The 25,010-nt window shown below is 35.6% G+C and overlaps 1 protein-coding gene across 8 annotated transcripts in view; it reads left to right on the top strand.

Moving 5' to 3' along the window:
• KCNMA1 (potassium calcium-activated channel subfamily M alpha 1) overlaps window positions 1-25,010 on the top strand; it is a 468,790-nt gene that overhangs the window by 107,959 nt on the left and 335,821 nt on the right. For all 8 annotated transcript variants that reach the window (XM_065638846.1, XM_065638845.1, XM_065638841.1 and 5 more), the window contains exon 2: window positions 13,234-13,398. In XM_065638846.1, the coding sequence (XP_065494918.1) occupies window positions 13,234-13,398 (165 nt within the window). The remainder of the gene's footprint in view (window positions 1-13,233; window positions 13,399-25,010) is intronic.

Here is a 25,010-nt window from a genome sequence, read left to right as displayed (position 1 = left end):
TCTTAACAGGGTCAGAAGTCATGGGTGTATAAGGAGAGCAGGATTAAAAAGTTAGATTTAGAAAAAGGTAGGTGTAGACTGAAGTTAAGGAGATTAGTCATAGAATTGTAGAATATCTCAAGTTTAAAGTGACCCATAAGAATCACTGAGTCCAATTCCCTGCTCCTTGCAGGACTACCTAAAATGAAATCAGATGACTAAGAGCATCATCCAGAAGCTCCTTGAACTCCGACAGGCTTGGTGCTGTGACCTCTTCCCTGGGGAGCCTGTTCCAGTGACCAACCCACCCTCTCAGTGAAGAACCTTTCCCCAATGTCCAACCCGAACTCCTCTGATGCAGCTTCATTCCATTGCCTTGTGCCCTATTGCTGGTCACCAGAGAGAGGAGATCAGCACCTCCTCCTCCAGTGTCCCCCTTGGGGAAGTTGCAGACTGCGATGAGGTCACCCCTCAGCCTTCCCTTCTCCAAGCTGAACAAACCAAGTGACCTTGGCCTCTTCTCCTAAGTCTTGTCCTTGAGACCTTTCACTGTCATGGTCTCCCTCCACTGAACACACTCTAATAGTCTGATATCCTTGTTGCATTGAAGACCCCAAAACTGCTCACAGACCTTGAGGCTTGGTCACACGAGCTCATTGCAGAGTGGGACAATCACCTCCCTTGACCAGCTGGTGATGCTGTACTTGATGTAGCCCAGGACCCGTGTTGGCTCTTTTGGCTGCTGGGCACACTGTTGGATCAAGTTGCCATCAACCCAAACCCAGTCAGAGGAACTACTAGATTTATCATGGTACTTCTATAGTTCTGGACAAAGTAGCATCATTGTGATTTTTTTAGTTTCATATGATGCTTCACGGCACTTATAATCTCTTTTTCTAGGATATAATCTAGGTTACAATCCCTACAGAGATTCAGAGACATGGCTAGTAACAGAGTTCAGGTTCTTTTCTTTCCTGTTCTGACTTGCATTGGTTTGATAAGACATTGTGGACTTTCACAGGGTTTGCTTTCATATGCTAACGGCCGCTCTAGCTGATCATGATGGGAAACATGCCCAGGACCTTTGTAGTGAGACCAGAGTTCTGAGAGGCTGGCAAGCGAGGGCCCAATCATTCTCTCCCCCTTTCTGTTTGAGTTGTATCTGTTATGGAAAATTTCTTAAAGGGCAAGAGGGAAACTGTATTTAGCACCACACCTGCAAAGATGTTGCTGGAGATCAGAGAGCAGGAGAATTAATGAGGTGGGGTGTACTTAAATAGCAGCTCGCAAAAATGACTTTCTGACCCATAGAAGCATTAAAGATTTGTAGGTTTGTGGGTGCATGTGATGGATGAAGTTAAGAGCTTTAGGAAAACAGCTGATAAAAAAAAAAAATAGCTCAATTACTGAATGTGTGTGTGTTTATGGTTGGATTTTTTTTTTTTTTTCTTTTTCCATTAGCCTCTGTTTTGGGTAGTTGACTGGAACTTTGTGTAAAATACTCTTTGTTTTATAAAAATGGAAGTAGAGTTTGGAAAGTTAGCTTAATTTATAGCTTTCTGTTACTCCTGTGGTTATCTACATGAGCAGAAAACAGTACAGGAAAAGATTTTTTTGTGGAACTGAGTGATCCCAACTTAAATTCATATGGCAATAGTGGTGGGTTTTTAGAGAAAATAAAATTGTTTTATCATTTTTTTTGAATCCTGAAAAAAAATGAAAGCTGAATTAAGGGAACATATTTCTTCATTTGTATTTTTACAGCTCTTTCTATTGATCTAATCAATAACAAGGATACTTTTTAACAAGTTTCCACTGAGGTCCCTTTAAAATAGATGTGAAGTCAAGTTTTATTAAAACAGTACAGTGCAAAATCCATTACATGACTTAGTCTTAAGGAAGAAGCTTTCTCCGTCACAGGAAGTTAACTTTATTCAGTAGATATCTTTTGCAGCCGAGGGTGAAGACCACTAGAAGCCCTTAGCTGGTAAAACAAGTCAGTAATGGTTGCCAATATGGTCATCATCAGTAAGTGAAAGTAAAACTACTTAAGTATTGCACATCACATTGAGCACTTTACAAATGTTAATAAAATCAAGCACTTGAATTACGTACAATGCAACCCATGATGACAGTGAGGATTTAGAGCAGGGGTGTCAAACTAATTTTCTCCAGGGGCCACAGCAGCCTCGCGGTAATTTTAGGACTGTATTTACCCTAACCCTAACCCTAGATTGAAATTACTTTTGACCCTTGGAAGGCAACCGCGAGGCTGCTGTGGCCCCTGGAGAAAATTAGTTTGACACCCCTGATTTAGAGTGACTAGGAAGAAAAATATTCTTGAATACTCTTTTATAGCTGTGTATCTGCAGACAAAATGGGAATCATGTCACATATGACTTCTGCCTTTGTAAACTGTAGATCTCATTTTCCTTGCTAAACTAGTTTGTGTGGATAAACATCATGCTTTTAAACTACAAAATAAAGCTGATCTTACAGTTCTTTCCTCTTTTTTTCTGGTTTCTATCAGCTGAATCTGAAATACAGAGAGATATTTATTTCTCAAAGTGAATTTCTTAAATGCATCCTGTAGTTACATATATTACTTCACTGTCTTGTTACTGAATAAACTAGAGTCAGGTATTTGGAAGATGTAAATTACTGATGTATGAATCATTACTTGTTTTTACTTTTCTAGAGCTTAATTAATCCCTTTTTTAAGAAGTAGAAAGGTAAATTTTCTAACTTCATGTGGTACTTGGATGGGATTTTCAATGAATCTCATTCACAGTTAAATTATGGAGGGCACCTGCATCTTGGGAAGCTGTGTGAGGTAATTATGCAGCACTGTAAATGGAGAAAGACTCTAAAGTTTCAAGCTGATGAGCAGATTCTGAAAATGCAGCTTGTGAATGAAGTGTGACAACCTGCTTTGATGAGCCGTTTGATCTTTATGCTGCTGCAAACTCTTTTCCCAGAATAATTTATATAAAATTTAAAAGAAAAAACTGGAGTTCTGGTCCCTATAATAAAGTTACCAGATTATCACAAAATTGCAAGATATAAACAAATGGCGTGGTGGATTTCCACTTCTTTTCAAGATTGAAATTCCATAGTAGCATTAACTTTATTACTGATCATAGTCAACTTCATCTGCTCTCCTGAAGGTTGAGCAAATTAAAACTCAATACTCTGATGACTTGGCAATTGTTATCCTTTAATTTCTTTCTTAATATTAATTATTCTTAGAGAAAGAGCTAAAAATTTAAATTGACCTGTCCTCTCACCTCTATTCGTTACCTTTCCTAATCAGTGGAAAATAACTGTTTGCTGTGTCATGCATAATTTAAACATGGAGCGAGTATTTTGAGGTAACATTGTTTTGTGACATATGCACTATTTGCTGTTTTAATAAATCTTGAAGCAAAAAACTGCAGAATCATGAGACAGAACAATGTCTGCCTTTAAGCACCTCACCTGTCTTCTGCTGCTAGTGCAACTCTGCCAGGGCTGCTTCTAACAATTTGGGATCCCAAGCAACTTCAAAGAGTTGCAGTTCTCATTTACAAAATGACCTGTCAGAGTACGAGCATAATCTTCAAGTTTTGGCACAGGCAGATTCAATCCTGACATGAGCAAGAAGACTTAGATGTAATTCTTCATGTTATGAGAGCCAAGAATGGAAAACATGTATCTTTATTTTCCGCTAGTCTGACTTTGAATTGCTTACAAATGCTGTGTTCAATGTCACAGTCATGCATCAATTCCTAGAGGTCCATCACAGGTACACCCACCATAGGAGGAAATGGTCTCTTTGCTGGTTATTCCTATTACTTAAAATGATAAGGTTAAGAAAGTCAAAGGGAATTCACTGGGCTTATTCTCGTTCTATATGACATAAATAAAAATTAATGGATCTATAGTATGTAAGTTAAACAAAAGCATTAGCTTTTCTCTCTGCTGTATATTTCAGTCAGTATCTGTGAATTTGCAGGAACTGTGTGTGTTTCTTTGCATCATAAACCTATCAGCTGCTGCAGTCTACAAATACTGACTTTGAATAATTTGGATACTAATATTTAGTGTCTGGGAAATGAACCAAAATAATGTATGTTACTTAAAATAAATTTATCTTCAAGGATTTTTTTTCCTTCTTGTTAGGTTTAAAAATCTTTGTCTACTTAATCATTTATGCAAGGAAGTAATGAGATTCATATTAAACGAAGTTGTTTCCATAGCGGTGGGTAGTGGATGAGGCCATAGCTACTTGATTAAATAATAGCACTTGTAGATTTCTTACAATGTGAGATAACTGGTCCTAGGGACAAACTTTATTTTTGTCTCACTGCTTCCCTCCATCTTTTATCCTGTTACCTCTAAAACCTTCTGAAAAAATCATAAATCTCTTTATAAAAATATAAATGCCTATAAATTCTGTTTGACAGGCTCAGCATTAAGGTTGCCTATACACACTGTTAATAATTTGCTATTTCACATAAAATAGAAATCACAAGTGTTCAAGTCCATTCCTCCCATGTAAAAATGTTTCAATCGAATCAAATGAAAACATGAAATTCTTGTCAGCAAGTTTTCTAGTTAGTTCTGCCATTCGAGGAAGTGAGTAGTTAATTCTGTTACGCAAGGACCAAGATCCCGGATTTGGAGCAGTTCGGGCACCTTGTGCTTCAAGACTCTGTCCCTTAAACTGTGTAATGCCTTTCCTAAGGCATCAGAGAGGTGGTTTTGAGCATCAGTTTTAGTCACTGGTGCTAACTGTACTAATTTCCTCATCTGTAATACACAGAAGAGGGGAAGAATCCCCTTTTACCATCTAGTCTGCATGTCTTTCTCTCCGATACCTCTGATAGCACAAGCAAGAAAGTATTATGAAGTTAATATAATGAAAGCAAGCATGACTGTTTGCTAATAGATAGAATCCTCCTTTTCTGTAATTGAGCAGGATGGAGAAAAGTATGCAGCTGAAAAGATATTGTGAAGTTTAATTTGACTGACAAAGCAGTTTGATCAGTTTGATACTTATTTTGTACATTGTATTTGTATACATCTTCTAGTGAAATAAACCTTCTACTGTTGGAATCTTTTAACAACGTGGTTTAATGTTGAATATTCCTGGCAGAGAATAGCTTTTCCAGCAGTTTTCGTGTCTCAGCTTCTATCATATAAGTATTTTGTAAAAGCTACTCTCATAATTTAGATCATATAGATCATAAAAGATTTACTGGTAATTCTTGTCTTAAAATTAGGTGAAATCAAATGTGTTGAACGTATTTTTCATCCTTTCACAGCAGTAAGGAAGTGCCAAGAGGTGAAGATTGAAAAACTTGGATTGGATTTGGGTATTACTTAATGTTAACAACAACAACAAAATTACAAGCAATCAGCTGAAGTACTTTCTGTAATCAAGATAAACAAGTTAGGTGATTTCCCCCCTGTTGATTACTTTTTTATTGTTTAAGACCTATTTCACATTCATGAAGCACGTTGGGACTTTTGTATTGCAATGAATCATATAGTGTCACAAAAATGAGTTAAGCATCAAGGCAGTAAGTGAACTCTGTTTTTCATTGCTTGTAACAAGTTTTATTTGAGTTAGTTATATTTAAAATGTGTTATCATTTCTGACAGAAATTTCTCCTGGATTAATCGGTCAATAGGATGTAGGCCATGTGGCAGTGTTAACTTCATGATAATGTCTGTATCAATTTTATTTTCAATTGCATGCTTTCTTTGATTTGCCTCCTCTTAGATGGGAGGAAACAAAATGGGAGGAAAATGCATGCACCTTTTTGCCCTTCTCTATGCTTTTCCATTAAGGATCCCTTCCCTTTCTGTAGTTTTGATAACTCATCCCATCTGATATTGCTTCATACATTTTTAGAAGTTTAGTTTCCATCATATTTAAGGTTATTGATCTGGCATAGCTACTCTGAAGTTCTTTTTAAAATACATTTTGAAATGATGGTCTCAGTACCACAGAAAAGACAGTTAAAGACTAATATTCTATCTTTACATAGTAATTGTCTAATTTGCCTATCATACCTGGTTTTATGGTATGTAGGGACCAAAGAATAAAGATATGTCTCCTTTGATTTAAACTTAGTGTCCCCATTAATAAAATGAAATGCTTTTTTCACCCTTTTGTCTGCTACTTTATAATTGAACAGTGTCTTTAGGGAATATTTTAATGCTGTGATAGTTTGGTCTTCCTAAAGAAAATTAATAAGAAGTGCTTTGTTGAATATAAGAAAAGGAAAATAAATTCATGGATATGGGCTAGATGTTAGTTTGAAAATTTGTCAAATATTTTCAGTGAATACTCCTTACCTGTACATCACTGACTTGTCCTGTTTTTATTTATTCATGTTTTGTAGACTAAGTTAACTTGTTATATAGTTTTCTGACAAGTTCACTAGTACAGTTAGTTCTATGTGTTCTGATATACAATCAGAAGTAACAAAGGAGAACTTAAGGATTTGTTTTTATGAATAAATATAAATGAAATTATTCGCACAAACTCCTGAACTTATAGCCAAAGCCTACATTACATTACCATTGCTAACTTGAACAAAGAATCAAAAGTTTCTTAAAAACACCCTGTTTGTCCATTTAAATGCATGTAAGTTTGTAATGACTTTTTATCACAGATTTTTTTAGTTCTGAGAATCATGCTCTCCTTTCAGTCTCTTTCATTAAGTGTGTGATTTTCTTTTTTTTTTTTAAATTGTTATTGGATGGTCATATTATGCAATCCTCCTATATTCCACCCCTGTTTACTCTTCCATAACTTCGGTGGGCACTGGTTTTATAAACTATTTTTACTTTCCTCATATCATTATTAAGACTGCGCTTTTTCATTCACTATAATGCCTGGAGTTGTTTATTGCTTCCCTTTTACACCTCTGTTTAACTAGTCTAACAATCTTTACTAGTATGCTTTCAGTGGGTCTTTATGATTCCCTACACTATGCCTGCATCGTCTGCCATTTGTGTAATACTGAAGCACTTAAAATCCTAAGTATACTTCTCTTTATAAGATCACCATGCAACAGAAACTACCATTAATCTTGTTCTATAGCAGTGGAGTGAAGACATGGAGAGTAGATAATGTAGCTAAGGGCTTTAAAAATCTAGTGGTAGAACAGAGACTTCAGCATGTCTCCCAATTCTTAGGCCGTTATGGAAATGACCCAGCCAGCTTTCTGGTTATTCAGAAATACTGTTTTACATCAATGAAGGTGTTAAATCATAACATCTCCATTACCGTGTAGAAATTTTCGGACTTTGAACTGAGTCTGTTTGTATTTTATTCAGATTTCAGATAAAGTAGGTGTTGGCTATTTAGTATTCTTAAGTGAGAACCATATCCAGGAACTCTTCATTTGACAGACTGTTATGCCGTTTGTGGGATTGTGGCTGGAACACTATTTTGCTAATCTAGTTTCCTTTGCCTCTCAGGACAAGGCTTTAGAATTAATTTCTCTACTGCAGCAGTTTTTGTCAGTCAAAACAATGACATGAAAATGGGATATTTATACAAGCAACCCATACCAGAAATATGAAGGGCACAGAAAAAAAAAAAAGTCTGTCAGGACTACTGAACATATGCACAAGTGCAACAGAGAAGGTGGTCGCTGGAAAAAAGAGAAAATTGTATTTGGTCTTGTAACCTAGACTCTTCACAGTGACGTGATTTTTTTTTTTTTTTTATATGTGTGTGTATATATATATATATATTTTTTTTTTGTCAGAACAGAAAGTAAGGTTTTGGTTATAAGTGAGGACTGGTGAGGAGCTTCTGAGAATTTCAGCAGGAATGCAGAAAACAAAAACAACGTTTGTCTCACAGGAGTTTACCCAAGACAAGTTTTGGAATCTTTTTGGATTTAATTTTTCTTAAACTGCCCAATTTGCAAACACCAAAATTACACAGCTTGTGAATATTTTATGAAAGAAAAATTCTTGGCTATCTTATCAGCCATGTTTTCCAGAGATCATTCTGTTTACTTTCATTCAGTGAAAGGAATAATATTTTTCTGGGTATCAATAATTAATCCTTTGAAACTAGGCAAACCGTAGCTACAGTATGATAACTGACGTCAATGTAACCTAATATTGACTAAGAACCTAGTATTCAAAGGAATCCTGTGGAAAGGCAAGTTTAGAGGGAGTGCCTCTTAGCTCACATGTGGTTAGTGTTTGCTTTCTCTCTCCTGCAAGATTGACTCTTTTCAAAGAGCTTTCTAAGTCTCCATACAGCTATTTTTCTCACATTCCTGTCTGCAGTAGAGCAGGTGAACTGTTTCAGGTTTTTTGTTGTTTTGCTTGTTTTTAGCACTGTGAACTGGTACTTAGTAACTATTAAGATGAAGACTACAGATGGTAGCTATATCTGATGGAGAACATCTGCTGTGATAATGTATTCAGTAGGTACCTGATGTCTTGACATACACTGTACATTGCCCAGCTGCTGAGAATGCACCATTATATTATAGTTTTACATAAACTTAAACCCCTGTTTGGAGTTATCGAAATAGTGAGATAAAGTATCTAAGGGCGCGTAACTGAATTACTGATAGAAGTCTAATAATTTTAAACTCAGTGTTTTAGAGGTCTGCCTAACAGAAAGGGGAGATAGATGTATATGCAAAAATATTCCTTGTCACATAGCATCTGTTGGTGGCTTTGGGTAAACAGATGAATGAAGAGGAAGGGAATATAAGTGTAGATTTCCAATGTATAATAGTAGCCAGTATGAAAGTGGTGTTGATCTGATATAAAACATTTCTTAAAATGCAGGCTGTAGATATGCAATGCTGTTAATTGAGGGGCAGTTAATAGAGATAAAATTGCAAGTTACTCTCATCAATATCTAAAGTAACCCTTCCATAAGTTTCCAAAACTACGTTTTATTCCTCTGTTATTGTTGCATACTTCAAACCAGGTGCAACTGCCATTCTGGCAGGCCCTTTCTCATCGCATGTGTCTAGGATGGAATTCCAAAGCCAGAACTGGGCTTGCCACATTGGTATTACTGTTTTTAAACATCTGCATAAATTGAGCATACTGATTCCTTTTCTGTGCTGTGGGGATGACTCAATGCCCTGTATTCTCCTTACAGTCCATACTTGATCATTTTTGTGTGCTGTTCATACTAGTTAAATGTTAGATAATCGGGAATATCTAAAGTCCTTTTCTTTTGCACCAGACTTTAACACAGTTCTTTTTACTCACATCACTTGCATGTTTCCTATTTTCTCTAACACATCTGCACAGGAGACCAATCTTTTTTTTTTTTTTTTTTTTCCCAGTACTTGCACTTCAGAATGTGTTTACTGAGTTGTCTGCACAGTGTCCTGTTTGTTTTGGTGGTTTTGTTTTGTTTTTAATTTTTTTTTTTTTTAGGGCTTCTAAAAAGATGGATTATTCTCAGATGCTGTTTTAAGTTTTCATAATAATTTTCTGATTTTTTTTTAATGCAGCCCTGGGTTCAAGGTAGTGTCTGTGGTTAGTTCTATGTTTGAACAGATACTTTAGAGAGAACTAAAGTGAAGCAGGAAGGGATACCTTTTGTGAAAGGAAAGCTGGTTTTGAGTGTCTTTTCGCTTTTTGAAGTCTGCTTTCTTATGGTAACTGTCTCTAAGCATTCCAGCACTTGTGTAATCTAAATCAATATTTAATGCTGAAAATATAAGACAAATAATTGAAGTTTCTGGTCCAGGTCTGTGTCATAACTTTGGTAGAACAGAGAGTCCTGATTCTTGTACACCCCTTCTCATCATACATTCTCTTCCATTTTGTCATTAAGTTCAGGAAACGTATATTTCACAAAATATTCTGCTTCTCACTTAATCTACCTGAATGTTCTTGTTGTCAAGTAATTAAAATAACGAACACTTTGTGAAACAACAGGTAAGCAGAGTGGATAAAGATAGTGTTATCTTACTTGTAGATACTGAGCCTGTAAATAATTGAACATTTACTATCGCTCTCAGGTATTTTTTTAAGCACCTTTTTCAGGTTGTGGTGTTGGTTACTCGATGAGGTGAAGAAATAGCCACGAAGCAGGTCTATACAGTTAATAACAGGACTGATTTGTACTCAGTGTAAATGAAGGCAGCCTTAAAATCTCCTAGTGATCTCTGCATGATTGTTAATGACTTTGGAATAAACTTAATACTTAATTACTGATTAAGTAAGCTAGGAAGCTGGCCATGTAGATGAAAAATATAAAATATCCAGACTGAATACAAATATACCATAATAGTAATAAATCTGCACATTACTTACAGCTACAATAATGGCAAGAGTTAAGCTCGGTATGTAGCTGATTATGAGACTCTGCTCCAGATGATAGTTGGCAGGGTATGATTGTTTTACTTATATTTTAATTAAGAAATAATATGGGCGGGAGATTCTAATTGAGGTAAATAAGTGGTAAAAGTGCAGAAATACAGCTATGCGAATGTATTACAGACTTTAATACCTTTAGCGAATCAGATGTTCAATATGTCTGTCACATCTTACTGCTCTATTCTGTTGTCAAGTAAAAGTCAATACAGCAAAAACAACTGTAGAATATTAGAACTTTTTGAAAATATAAAAGCTCCCTTCTTCAATCAAGTAAATTGTCTACTATTTTACTGAGTATTATGAAACTTTATTTTTATAATCTTATGAATAATCATGTCTTTAAAATTCAGTTTGATACATTGACAAAAAGGTTAGAGGTAAGGAAGGAGTATGCAAACAATAACAGAATTTTTCAACCTTAATATTTTCAAGTTCACTACTATTAAATAGACTCTTCCATTCAGCTCTTTTTGTTTAATTATCTGTAGTTCTGTGTCGTTGTGGTTTTTTTTTCCTTACCAAAATCTGTAATTATGAATTTTTTTAGCAAGCAGTGCATCCCTGAGGTTTTGAATAGGGGGCACTGAGTGGAAAAATCAAGAAAGTCTGTGGCCTCATCCTCACTCTGCGGATGACATCTCTGATGACTGAGTTAGGCACTTAATCTAGGTTTCTTATCTGAGAGGAAGAGATAATTACACCTCCTCTACAATGAAAACCCTGTCAATATGTTTATATTCAGTAGGAAACTGTACAGAGTATAAAAGCCCACTGTGCTGTGCAGAGGAGGACCTATGGAGTAAAATCTGGCATTTGTAGAGTTTACAATCTGATAGGTAAGTTTGATCAGTTACAAAAGGCAGTTGAACTGATGGAAAGAGAGAAATAAATGGTAGGACAGGGCTGTGGGGAACTGTTGCCCTGGGTTGGGCTGAAATAGTGTACTAGGCCACAGGTGGGCTGGGAGGAGACCCTGGGGGAGAGGGGCCAGGGCAGGTGAGGCCTATAGGTGCACCCAAGGCCTTGGAGATGTGTCTAGGTTGCCTAAAACCAATATTTTGTTTTATTACAATGTCTGGTATACACAGCTGGGCTTTGTTTTCTGGTTTATGATCAAAACACCAATGGTGGTCAAGATAATTCTTTAAGACTGATCTATATAGTGTGGTGATGAGATGGGTCACAAATTGTCCCTAACTCAGTGTTACTCCTGGAAATGTCTTGTGTTGTACCATATGTCACCGTCCTAAGCCATGAGCTCATTTCTGTAGGTTGTGCTCTGTGCGTGTGCAATGCAATATACGTCTTTCAAAGCTGAGTGCAAAGCATGTGATTCACTATATCCAAATTTGTCAGGGAATGAGGTCCAGTTATGGAAATATAAAGTAGCTTTTATCATCTGTTTGGTTGTTTGCTTAGGAGCTACTGAATTCTGTTGTAACTCGGAATAGTTTGTTAAAATAGCTACATCATGCACTGTGCTGTAATCGCTAGTAAGAAGATAGAGCCTGCATTTTGGGAGGGAGACTAACAGAGAATAATCTGATTAGCTAATTAAGTTGCAGTACTGCAATCCTCTAAAAACAAGTGTTGCTCTATTGTCCTTTGCTGACAGATTCAGTGTAACTGCTTTATTAGTTTAGTACTTGTGTCAGAAAGTGCCCTTGCCTTTATGTCCAGCTGTGTCCTCAAGGCCATCTCACAGCTATGCATTTTGACTGTGATAGTGTCGTATTCCTACCGTAATAATAATCACTGAACCGGCGTCAAACATCTTTGCTTGTATAACGGATTTCCTGAAGGGGATTAATGGCAATTGATTTCCGTCTTAGTGTCCTATAGGCAAGTAATCTATAAACAAGATATTTCAAGCTGTTGGTCTGTGCATAGTGCTTGAAGCACTAATGTAGATCTATGGGTGCAGTTCAAGTGCTCAGTACTTGCCTCAGCACTGAATTTTTTGCCTCCCCTATGCATGGTTATCGTAACTTGTCAATGTTCAGGAAGTCATCAGTATTATGTTGTCACCAAAGGCATGCTCATGGCACAGTCTGATACTTTGCATATGATGTGTTTTAAATGATGTACAATCCAGGCTGGCTTTCCCTGTCTTTTCCCTTGATTTTTGTGCAGCATCTGTGACTGTAGCACATAGCAGGCAATTATAGAGGGCGACATCCTTGCTGCAGCATCCAGGAGAGAGTGATATGAATTCCAATGCATGTGACTCATCAGTCAGCTTAGTGCAGCTGAGGCTCCTCTTTAAATTCTAGTTCCACAAGAGCCACTTGCTGACAGAAGAATTCCTGTGATATATTAAACACTTCCATTGAAACACTAACACTGGTTCATTGATAGCATGGCAGCTCCCTGCAGATTGTGGTGTATTTTGTCTTCACGCTTGATAATTATTGTCTTGTTACATCATGCTTCTCAGTAAAGGTTTACTCAGATAATTAATTCTAGTGATAGTAAATTAAAATTGTACATAAATTATATTCACACCTAGTACACATTGTTTTGAACTACTACATCAAAAGGTGTATGTCTGACAAAGTCATTTATATGTAGCTCTCTAATTGCATTCATAGCTCTTGGCAATTATGCTGCCTATAGATAAGGAATATGTAGCATTTTTGATACCAAATATATATTTTATCATTTAATGTCAAGGAGAGTATTATCTAGCTGTTAGCCTGGTATCTCATAGTATATTTTTCTTTTATTTCTAAAGAGATATGGCCAAGTAGGTGCTTAATTTCATCTAGCAGGAATCCAGGAAGTATGATTTGCTATTTTCATTGCATTTCTTAGCCACAACTGTATGCCGACTTTCAGTGTTAAGTTGCTAAATATTAACTAACCCAAATACTTACTTTGCAGGAGGCCCAGAAGATCAATGGTGGTGGGGATACACAGGCAGATGGGGCCTGCAAACCAACAGATGAAAAAGAGGAGAATGTGGCAGCAGAAGTGGGATGGATGACCTCTGTGAAGGACTGGGCAGGAGTCATGATATCTGCCCAGACGTTAACTGGCAGAGTACTTGTAAGTTTTCTATGACTTTCTATATTCTTATTTTAAAGAACATTTTTCAACAAACACTCTGTCCCAGCATTAGTGGAGGATTTTTGATTGGTTTACTGTGTTAGAACTGAGTCAATCCCAAGTTCATATTCTGCAAGTAAAACAGCAGACTGATTCCCACTTCAAGTGAGAACTGGAGACAGCAAGTAAGAAAAATTGACTTCCAACCCACCACCCAGCCTATTTCAGTATTCTGGCACTATGATTTTGAACTGTGCTATAAACGCCGACTTTGGTAATTTGATATAATATATAAATTTGATATAATATATAAATAGGCAAAACAATAGGCCTATTTTGTCTGGAAGTCAATTTCGTGCTAGCAAAAAATGGAAGCCAACTGTGAAAATAAGCAGAGTGTTAAAAATTTAGATATTGGTCAGAACAGTAAAGCAAAGACAAGTCTGAATTGGCCATGCATTGGGGTTTGTGATACTTTCGATAGACTAGAAATGATTTTATGTTTTTTTGATATTTTTTTATTAACTCAGGAAATCCTTCAAAGATGAACTGTTATGTATCAAATAAAGCCACAAATCAGAAATTGATAATATATAGTTTCAAGTTCCACTGAAAAAACTTTATAGTTTTCACTTTATTTGAATATAATTATTTTATGGCCTTGTCAGCTCATACTTAATTGTCAAGTGTGTTCTGAGGAGTTTACTGCAGTTCAAAATGTCTCATGGTTTTGATTAGTTTCCTTGTTAGAATACATGCACTTACAAACTCATAGCAGAAGTGATTTTTAAATCTCATTTAAAACTTTTGAGAATCCCAGTGAGATTTTGAAACTAGTTTGGGTTAAACTGAAAACAGAGTTTATGTCCTTAATTGTTTAAAATTGTTTACTTTCGTTAAGTGATATTTTACTGTGAGTCAGTTATGGTCTATAAAGTAATTACTTGGGTGAGGGAAGGAAAACAAAATAAATTGCACTTCCCAGTCAAGTTTATTACAGCGAAAGTTGAGGTGACTCAATTGCTGCTGTCTTGTTTAGTTCTGCAATAATAATATTTTGATTACTTTTTTTTAAAATACCTTTTGACAATTTGCTTATGTTAAATGCTGACTTCTATCAATAGCTTGAAAGCATGTTCTGTTGCCACTTTTAGCGTTACATGTCATCTGTGTGAACCTGACATATTGATTGTCTCATGAAAAGCGGTATATTCATCTTTTGCATGTGTTCCTGATATCTTCAGCATTAAAAATGCTTAGAGCCATGCTTCTTGTTCCACTTTAAGTATCAAGGCTAGAAATCTACCAAAACCAGAGTCCTATGTTACTTAGCTGTGCAATCAGAAATTAGCATGTGTTATTTTTACTGAGGGATATGTGAGCACAAAGACAAACAAACAATCAAGACCAAAACCTGAAATAGAAACCACATTTTACTATGCGTTTTTATTCAAGATACTGGGAGACCTTATCAGGTCCATTTGATGTCTTTATTTCTTTTGGGGGTACTTTTTTCTTTTTTTTTTTTAAAGTTTATTTTGTATTTACAGTTTACCATTGCATCTTATAAGCGACTAGTATATTTCCAGAGTTTTTTTTGTAGGCAGCTGGCCAACATCATTGGGTCAGATTATTTCTGAAACTATATTTATAGTCTCGTCAAGGTGTAACAGCAGGTATTGTACACATCTTGGATCATCAGTCTGACTAACCATCTGAGAAATAAGCAGTCATGTATGGAGTCTGTTAGTTCATTTTGTTCAGTTTAGAAATAAGATGTGTTTGTTCTAGTATAGCACTCATTGGTTTCAGGATTTCAATTGATAGGATGTAATTTCCAGAGGACTATTTCCAGTATGAACATTGATTGTTTATTTAACTTTTACTTTATGGTCATATTTGCTAAGGGTTAACTGCTTCAGTGAACATTTGTTCTGGAGAAAATATTCACATTATTTGTAGATATAGGATGTAGCTAAGTCAAGTCAATATTTTTATCAAAGTATGTTATTTGAAAATGACTTACTCATGAATTCCTGCACACTTAACACAACCTGTTCCTACCAGCTGTTATACAGGGTGTTTCTAAAAGATGGACCCAGAACACCTTGTGTTGTGATTTCAAATTTTTGAAACACCCTGTATTTCTAAGTTTAAGTATGGAATTACTTTTTTTTTTACTCTGAAGGAAGAACTCCTGGCTTTAAGGTGCTATGAAGTCAAAATTGTGTGAGATATCTGTAGCTAAAGAAATTAGAGTATATTTTTATACTGCCAGATTTTAAATTAAAATAAGAATTATACATCCGATGTTCACAAAAATGTTTTAAAAGTGGTCCATTGAAAATGGGCTTGGGAAAAGAGAAAAGATCTTCAGTTCAGCATGATGACCTAAAGGCTATTATGTAACATCTGCCTGGGTTTATTTGACAAGTGAAGGAGGCAAGTTAGCAGAGTGTTGAACACACATCAGTGTAAGGTAGAATCTTTTTTGTATTTTCTGCTCATGGAAAAGTCTCATAATTATTCTTACCTTGGATAGTCATTTTCTACACAGTGAATCTTAGTGGAATGTCAGGTGCTGTTTGTGGAACCAAAATATAATATTTTTTGCATCTCTTTCTACTGGAGTCTCTCGCCATATCTTTGATGTATCTGGTCTAGCTTTTATTTCTTCTCCAGTAAGCTTACAAAACAACTTCCTAATTTATCAGATCAGTTTGTCCAGGTGCTTTGTGAGTGTTGGAACAAATATTTATATAGTGACTGCTCCTATAATTACCTCTTGAATATTTAAACTTAACGGCTACCAACAGGTGAAGAAAATAAAGGCCAACAATATGGAAAATACAGGACAAAATATATTTTTAAAGGTCACAGCTTCCCATCTGTGCAGTTGTAGTAAAAAATTGTACATTTACATCAACATAGGATGATTTACCCATTTCTCTTGTGAAATCAAACATTTTTTTTTAGACAATAGGTGCAAATCAGTAGTCAACCTTTAAAATACAGGCCAGAGCGCCCACTTCAACATTATAACTGTAGAACTAGTTGAAAACTCAAAAACTAACTTTTTTTTTTTTGGTTTAAAAAGTGTTTTGGAAAAAACATTTTCGAAATCATGCAGTTCAGTGCATCTACTGGAAAGTAAGGGATGTTCCTTGTTATTGACGATCTGGGTCATTGTTGAGACAACTTGGGACAGTGAAATGAGTCAATCCATTTCTGACAAACACAGTGGCTCTGAAATCCTTGAAAGAGTTGATTCCCCTCCACACTAGTTTTCTCAAAATCATTTAATTAATTGGTCATTGTGGAGGGCATAGTTCTGTAATTGAAGTTAAAAAAAGTATTCTTAGACTTATACCCTCCCATTTCATTGATAAAAGAGGAAGAACTGCATTTAAAGTCTAAACAAAGAGAGAAGAATTTTAAATCCTACTCAAACCTTGAAATATTTTGCTTTTGGCTTCAATTAAATGTTCCATTTCAAATAAAAATAAATAAACATTTTAAAGGATCTGAAACTTCCTGTAAAACATCTATTGGTGACGGATATCCGGTCCTGCCAGCAGTGTTTGCTGTGAGTTTTGGAAAAATCCCCAGGCTTGTTATTTAAATTTCGGCAATATCTTTTACATGTACATATTACAGCTAACTAGGTGAACCCAAAGATATGGGTATTGTGCAAATTAATCTCTATTTACAGAAGAACGTTCACTCTGTGGAAGTGATTCTGAACACTGGCAGAATTAACTGTCTCCCTGACACAAGCTTCTCATACTGGTACTCTTACATAAAACTCAGTATTGTTTCCACCTACTCTTTCTTGCTCTTTTGAAGCACAGAAGAATTCATGCTGCCAATTTCATGTGTTGCTCCTCAGAAGTGGTCCATTATATCTGGTTCTTCAGTACAAAGTGCTTGCCTCGTGTAATTTCATAGTATGCTACTCCCTCATCACTTGACTATCTAAGAATAGGTTTATAGTATACTACAGAATAGTATCTCAAATATATCCTGTTAATATGTCCATTTGTATCCTTAGCTTTTGGTTACATGAGGTAGGAATTGCCCCTGTTTCTTGCTTCTCAGGGTGTTTTTGTATCAATTCAAACAGAAAACCATTAAGAAACAGATTTCTGTCCTTTCAGTCTCTAGTGTCAGTTAGGAGTAGGTGTGGTGGTGGTGGTTGTTTTTGTGGTTTGGGGTTTTGTTTGTTTGTTTTCTTTGAGGGGAGCAGCATGAGAAATGAGAATGGGAAATTTACTTGCTAAATAATTAAACCATCAAATTTTCAAAATATTTGACCATCACTTGTTTTATCACGATGTCAACTTAATGTCTCATAACCTGTAATTCTTGTCTGGTAATGACAGCACATTTAGACAGGATAGACATAAAAGTGGCATGTACATGGGATTGTGCTAATATTATAGTTGATTTAGTAGTTTATTTGAATATTGTAAGGATAAAGTACTGAAATAGAACTAGACATTCTTACTGCTTTAGGAGCTAAATTTTTCACTTGACATTTCAGAAGTGGTTTATGCACAAAGGAATATTCACACTACCCAGCTTCATCTGAAGAGCAGGCTTTGGAAGAAGACATTTGTAGGGGGTGATCCAGAATGTACTTTAGTTAGAAATGCTTTTTTTTTCTCAAGTAGTGCAGAACACTGAGCTGGTTAGGCATGGTGCCTACAGCCGTGTGGTCAGAATATCCTTTTCTCCTCATTATTTAGGTTTTAAAAGCATGACCAGAATGTAATGTTCTTGTTGGCACAGCCTTTGAAAATGTGACTTTTGCTCTTAGATGATGTAGGTGAGAATTTTACGTACTGCTTAAAAATGTGTCCATATTAAATTGCGTAAGTACATGATGAACAACATGCTAATTGAACCCATGCAGTTCTGTTTGCAGTTGATGTTGAGTGGCATAAGTATAAATAACAGTAAAAGGTAACAGGTTACTTAAAATCTGTTTAGGGAAATACCGATTTACTTTGAAGTGCTATATAATGCTGTAGATGATGGAAGTATCAGATAAAAATTCCTGAGGTAAGTTTCTCAAAAGACTCAGACACATAATTAATCTGAAGAAGCAGGAAATTAAAGGTGTTTATGGACTAATTTTGCTTCCTGAAATTAATTTTTCTGATCATTTGGGTAAGAAGAAAGAAACTTCCTTAATTAGGTGAAGCGCTTGATATACAAGATAAAGTCATACGTATATTGATGAAGTTACCACAGTTCACTCTAGGACACAGTTAAATGTGGAGTCTCCTTAAAACTGACAAAGAAAAATCATTATTTCAATTGCAATTCCAGGAGATAAAATGCTGAAACAAGTTGTTCCATTTTTAACATGTGACTTGTAAACGCGTAGCAGAGAGAGGAGCTTTACTGAGCTTGTGCTAAGAGCCATGTGGTGGTTTTGCCCACAGCCTTGGCTCTCACGGTACCTAAAGGAAACAGTGAGTCAGAAACAGGCAAATTTTTGTTAAAGTGGAGACTATTAGGATTTGCTTTTTAATCACTGCATGATGAAAATGCCTCTTAGATTGGCAGCATTGAAAGAAAGAGGAGAAGAAAAGTCCTCGCTGGGTGGGAGGAGGCGCGGAGAGGAGAGAAAAGAAGGGATGGCAATTAGTGGCAGTGGTGTATTTAATTAAGTAGTTTATTACTAAGTTATTTAACTCAAAGATTAGGTTGCTTTCTTAATGCTTAGTAACTGCATTTTAAAAACTAAAGATGAAGAAATGGTATATGAAGGTTTTTTTTCTTAAATTAAAAAGTGACTATACGTTTCCCAGTATACATTTAAAACTGAATAGAAATTTTCTGTAAGAAAAGTTCTGTAAGTTCTGTAAGTTCTGTAGTTTGGTTGGAATGTATAATTGTGGCTACATTCTCTTCATCTATCAAAAAAAATCAAGCAGTCATTCTTTTCTCTCTGGCTCTGACTGTTGTACATGTTCAAAGGTTGAAAAATGCAAGTCTGACAAATATTTTGGCAAGATAGAACAAAGTTTTGAGGTTAGTGATAAAACTTGGGACTAGCTTGAGACTTGGGACTCTGCTTGGCAGAGAGTCTCATTCTGCAAGGTCTGCACATTGCAGTTGCTGAGAAATTGGTGTCAAAGCTTTAGAATGTGATTAAAAGTCTCAATCAAAGATCATCCAGTGAATAGAGAGTGCACTAAACATTTACTGTGGAAAGATTTAGACCCTTAACTGGACTTCTGAAGAACTGTTAAAAATGCTGGAAGGCCTCACTGCTCATTCAGGGAAGGTTAAAAGTGACATCTTTCTCTGACTTTATAAAAATGTAAGCTTTCAGGTTTTCTAATTTGTATTTAATGATGACAGTTTGATCATAAATACATGTGACACTGAAGTGCAACTAATTTGCAAGTCTTGCTGAAGCAAACATTCTTAAGTGTAAGTCAGTTATTTTTACTTGGATAAGATGTAGGTTTCGTTCATAGATACGCCATAAAGAGGAGATTAATTAAAAATTATATCAAATAAGAGTACCCTAGAAGGGAAAAAAACATACATGAAGCAATGGAATTAAAAGTATTGGTGGTTGTGTGATATGAGTTGGTGTGGTTTTTTTTCCGTGTGTGTGTTTGTTTGTTGGTGTGGTTTTTTGTTTGTTTGTTTTCATGGTTTTTGTTTGTTTGTTTTTTTAAACTTTGTATTCAGGTGAATTGAGAGCTAGTAGAGTGTTTTGAAAAAATACAAGTAGAGAGAACCACTGGATTTTTAGATATATAAGTAATTATAGTAGATTTTATTGGAAAAAATGTGTGCTATATACTGCTTTTTTTTTCAGGATATTTTCACAGCTAGCTTGGCTCTTTGTGCTTTTTTGTTTGTGTGTTTTTTTTTTTTTTTTTTCCCCCTGAAGGAGAGCACTCAATTTTTTTTTTAACACTGAGGGGAAAAAAACCCCACTACTTCTTGCAATAAGTTACAGTTGCCTAGCAGCCAGAGTGAAATTTAGCAGCACAGAAATTATGTGTGGTTCATCCCTCCTTCCAAAGGCAGTAACGGTTCTTTTATGACTTTAATGAGAATAGGTGCTCAAAGGATAATTTGGTATCCCTGGCAGATATGAATTTGGAGAGGATGGATACGTTTGGTGTATATACAGATTTTTTGACAGTCTTCTTAGCAATATGAGCTATTTGACTAGATTTGCAAAGCAGGAAGAGAAAGCTTGAGCACCCTGAGTATGTAACATCTCAGAATTTGCATATGGCATTTAAGAAACTTTTTCAGGAATGAACAAAGCTCTCACAAATTTTGGTCTTATTTTTCTTTCCATTGTGGGACACTGTCATCCTGGAGATGTCTTGCATCCAGTCTTGTGGAATTAACATACGGTGTTTTCTGGGTACCTGTAATGTTCTTAGGATGCAGTTAATCTGAGTAGAACTTAATTTTGAACAAAATGTATTAATTGATTTGACAGTAGAAATTGAATGTATTCTTCAGGGACTTAATCTTTCATACTCACATCCCAAGCCTTTTACAAATCGAAACTCTGACATTAGTTATTCAGCAATGAAGTACATGCATTCTTGGATAAGAGGATTTGTTTTGTAGTCTTTTGATTATGACATTACAGTTTTTCTTAGATAGTAAAGGGAAGTTTGATGTGGCCTATAAACTCCCCTAGTTAGGCTAAAATAACTAGTGCCATATTTTCCCCTTGTATTTTGCTCTAGGCTTGTGATCTAGGGGAGGAAATCTTTCTCAGCCTCTGGGTCTGACTGGATGGGCAGGAACCACAGGATGTTCCATGTCCTCTGTGGTGTGGTGGTTTGCGTTTTTTTTCCTTGGGTGGTTTTTTTTGTTTGTTTGTTTTGTTTTTATATGTAATATATATCTTGAACCACTTGTTTTCATAAGCAAGTAAAATACTTCAGAGAAGTTAAGGCAAAATGGGAGCTTCTCAGGTGGTGATTGAAAGATTTCAGAAGATACACTAAAGTTTCACTACAAGGTTTACTGTCATCCTGTTTCAGGAGAGAGAGCATACCTTTTATTTCTACTCTGTACTGCATCGACTTCCAATCCCTAGCATAAAAATGAGATATTACTTGACCATTTGAAAATGCTAAACATTTCAGGGACATCATAATTATTATAAGTTATCTAATCAAATTAACCATTAATTTACCTTTCTGCATGTCCCTGAGGATGACAGAACAATAAGTAGTTGTTAATAACTTCAGTATACAACTGTCTCTTAAAGCAGATGACTTTTTATTTGGTGGATGAGGAAAATAAAACACAAAGGATCTGATGATGACTGCAAAGTGTAAAAGTTACTAGCACACTGATACCCATGGCAGCAAATATGTGGTTGATGAACTTCAATGTGTGTAAAAGTAGGGTGATGTATCAAGGGGGAAAAAAAAAAATCTAAACCACACTTACATGATTCTGAAGCCAGAACTGGTAGTATAATAGATATAGCTGAGGAAAGATTTTGGCATTATCATGGATAGTCCTCTGAAATAATTAGATTGATTCTGGGGATTGTCAAGAATAGGACAGGTGACATGATTTAAAAAAAAGACATGATTTAAAGTGTTTATATACCCGTAACTTGAGTAATGTGTGAAATCCTTATTTTTATATCTTAAGAGTGACAGAATAAAGGACAGAGAAAGGCAACAAAAGCAATAAGGATGCAAAACAGCTGCCTTATGAGGTAAAAATGGCTGGGAGTTTTCTGCTTGGAGAAAAGGCTGATATTGGGATACAGTCAGCATTTACAAAGGAAGTTGGTGGACAATATATGAGTTACTAAACAGATGCTAAAAACAAAAGTGATTTATGACAGTTGTTAGAGATCAACTTAACAGATTTTCTTTTAAGTTTTGGGTGTGTGATGTGTTTTGTTTTTTCTTTTTTTTTCTTTTTAATATGAAGATCTATTGAACTTTTGTTTTGTGTGGGTGTTTGTGTGTGGGGTGTTTGGCGTTTGTTTTTTAATAAAGGAGACTGTGCAGACAGCATCATCAGGTTCAGAAAATAGATTGGACAAATGGGCAACAGACAGCAAACAGCTATTACAGAGTATGGGAAAGAGTAATCTTCCAACACACCTATTCCAAAGACTGTATGAGTGGAACAGACTACAGAAAGTTACTATTCTTTCTTGTTCTTCCTAAAAAGTATCTCATATTAACATGATCAGAGATTTGTCTTTGCTAGACAGACAACTGAACTGGCTCGGGGGTGACACTAAAAGCTTGTAGTCATACCTTCTAATTGCTAGATCAAAATTTGGCTTGCTCTACACCTTTAGATTAGTAAAGTAGAAAAATGAGACATTGAGTCAGAGGGGAGTGATGGGGAAGCATCTTACTTTTAATACACAGCCATTTAAATGCTCATGAATCCTGTTTAACAGTGTGTGTATTTCTGAACCTGTGTGTAGCAGATTTTTTTTTTTTAGGTCTTCTGGGACAAAAAGAGTTGAACATGCATTTTAGATTATGTACTACTACATCTGTATAAAAGTTCCCCTTTCCTCAGCCTAGTCAACAAATAAGAGAACTGTCCTAAGGACTAAACAGTGTAGTCTTATCAAGTTAGGGCATTTGTATAAAGACAGTACTCAAAGCTGCTGAGAATGGACCTTTCATTGTGTTAGTGTAATTGTACAAGTTATCTGTTTATCACAATTGTTCACAGATTATGAAGTGGTTGCTGATGTTTGTTACCTACTGTTCATATGGAATAGTTTGGATTCTGCTCCTCCGTGTTGAGAAATGGACTTTGTCTGTTTAGTGATTTTTTTTTTTTTTTTTTTTAATCTTTCAGAGGCCTTGGCAGCACATAAGTGAGTCCAAGAGATGTGTTCTAGATTGCCTTAATCTCTTGTGACAATGATGTGGGCTATTTCCAGGGTTTCCATAGGAATAGGAACAATGCTTCTCCATTTGAGTTAATGAGGTACTGAATGATAATGGAATAGAGTAGGAAGTGTTGAGTAAGTCTTGCTAGTTTCTATGGTAACTGCAGCTAGTTTAAGTTCTGATATTTCTTTTTCTGGATATTTATTGATTGTTGACAATACCAAACATTGTTTTGAAGGATTTTTGCTTTGGATCAAAGGGTGGGCTTGGAGGAGTGAAAGTTCTTTTAGTCTACATATTTCTTGAACATAGGACTATTCAATTCTGCAATATAGCTGTAGCATTTCTAGTTGTCACTACACCTTTAAGGTAGCCACCTTGTGTTTTGTGAAACTGCTGTAATTTCACTGTCTTGTTAAAAAAAAAAAAAAAAAATTAGTAGTTAAACTAAAATAACAAAACCAAGAACATGCTGATTTCTCAGTATGAGGCAATATCTAGGACCAAGAAATTACTTTATTATCAGCTGTGACACTGTAATATGGCAAGAAAGGTGGCTGACTTTAGTTCTTTCTCCATCATCTTGCTTTTTGTGTTAATATATGCTGATCTTAAACTTTCTTTTGTGTTAAGTCTCTCACGAAGTGTATGGTTAATGAAACATATATAGTACAGGGTGTTTCAAAAAGATGGACCAAATTTGCCAGTATACTGTTTTGAAGTTGGATTCATCGTTTTGAAACACTTTGTATTTTTTCTCCTCAGTTTTAAATACTGCTTTGTGGAGATGGGTTAGGTGAGCATGTCAAAATCAAATCGAGAAGAAGATAAACAGTATGTTTCATAAAAGAATGGCATGAACTATACCGAGAACTGAACTGGACTTAAAACCTTACATTCGAATTCTTAGCTCAGAAAGTGAAGAATTAGCAAATTAAGTGTATACATCACACATACAATTAATAATTTTTTCTCTTAATTAAAATTACTAATTTTAGAAGTCTTCTTTTTGTAAGCAAGATCTCAATGTACTCTTGTGTCAATGTATCTACCCTGTTTTTGTGGTCTTTCAGTCAGGTCATAGAAGTTCTTTGCTGTGCTACAGTGACTTCTGTGACCTCCAGATAGATGGTCAACTTGTAGAATCCGTTCTGTTATTATTACAAAGCATGTGACTTTTCCTACAGTGGGAATAAATATACTCTGCTAACACCTTTAACATCTACCACTTAATTTTTTTTCTAAATCTAGGTGTCTGTGGAACTGTATCATTAAAATGAAGAGCAGCAAACATACTAAAAAATCATGTTCTGTCAAATTTTTAATGGTATGATTATTTAGAGGAAGTCAAGAACATGGTTATTATTTAGATAGTTACAGCAAAACTGGCTTGGGGAAACTACTATTGTAGAGGGTGATTTCTGTCATGCAAGTCTTTATTTTTGAAAAATATTTATAAGGCTCTATCACTACATGAATGTCAAACATAAGTTCTGGAAAGTCCTTGCTACTTCTTTCTTAGATACAACTGGAAGGAAATTACATAAATACAGAAATGTTCCTTCTGATAACTCTGTGTTGCATCCTCATAGGAGCGTGGTGCAGAGGAAATTTACCTTCCACTTATGCGCCACTTACAATAGTCAGATATTGAATAAAAGATATGGACACAACTGTTGCAAATGAAGCATGTTTGCAAAGCTCACCAGAGGAGACAGATGGCTT

This window comes from Caloenas nicobarica, chromosome 7 (assembly GCF_036013445.1).
Source record: "Caloenas nicobarica isolate bCalNic1 chromosome 7, bCalNic1.hap1, whole genome shotgun sequence".
Lineage (NCBI taxonomy): Eukaryota > Metazoa > Chordata > Aves > Columbiformes > Columbidae > Caloenas > Caloenas nicobarica.
Note: the sequence above shows the minus strand (reverse complement) of the source record. Positions and strands in the feature narration are given on the sequence as shown.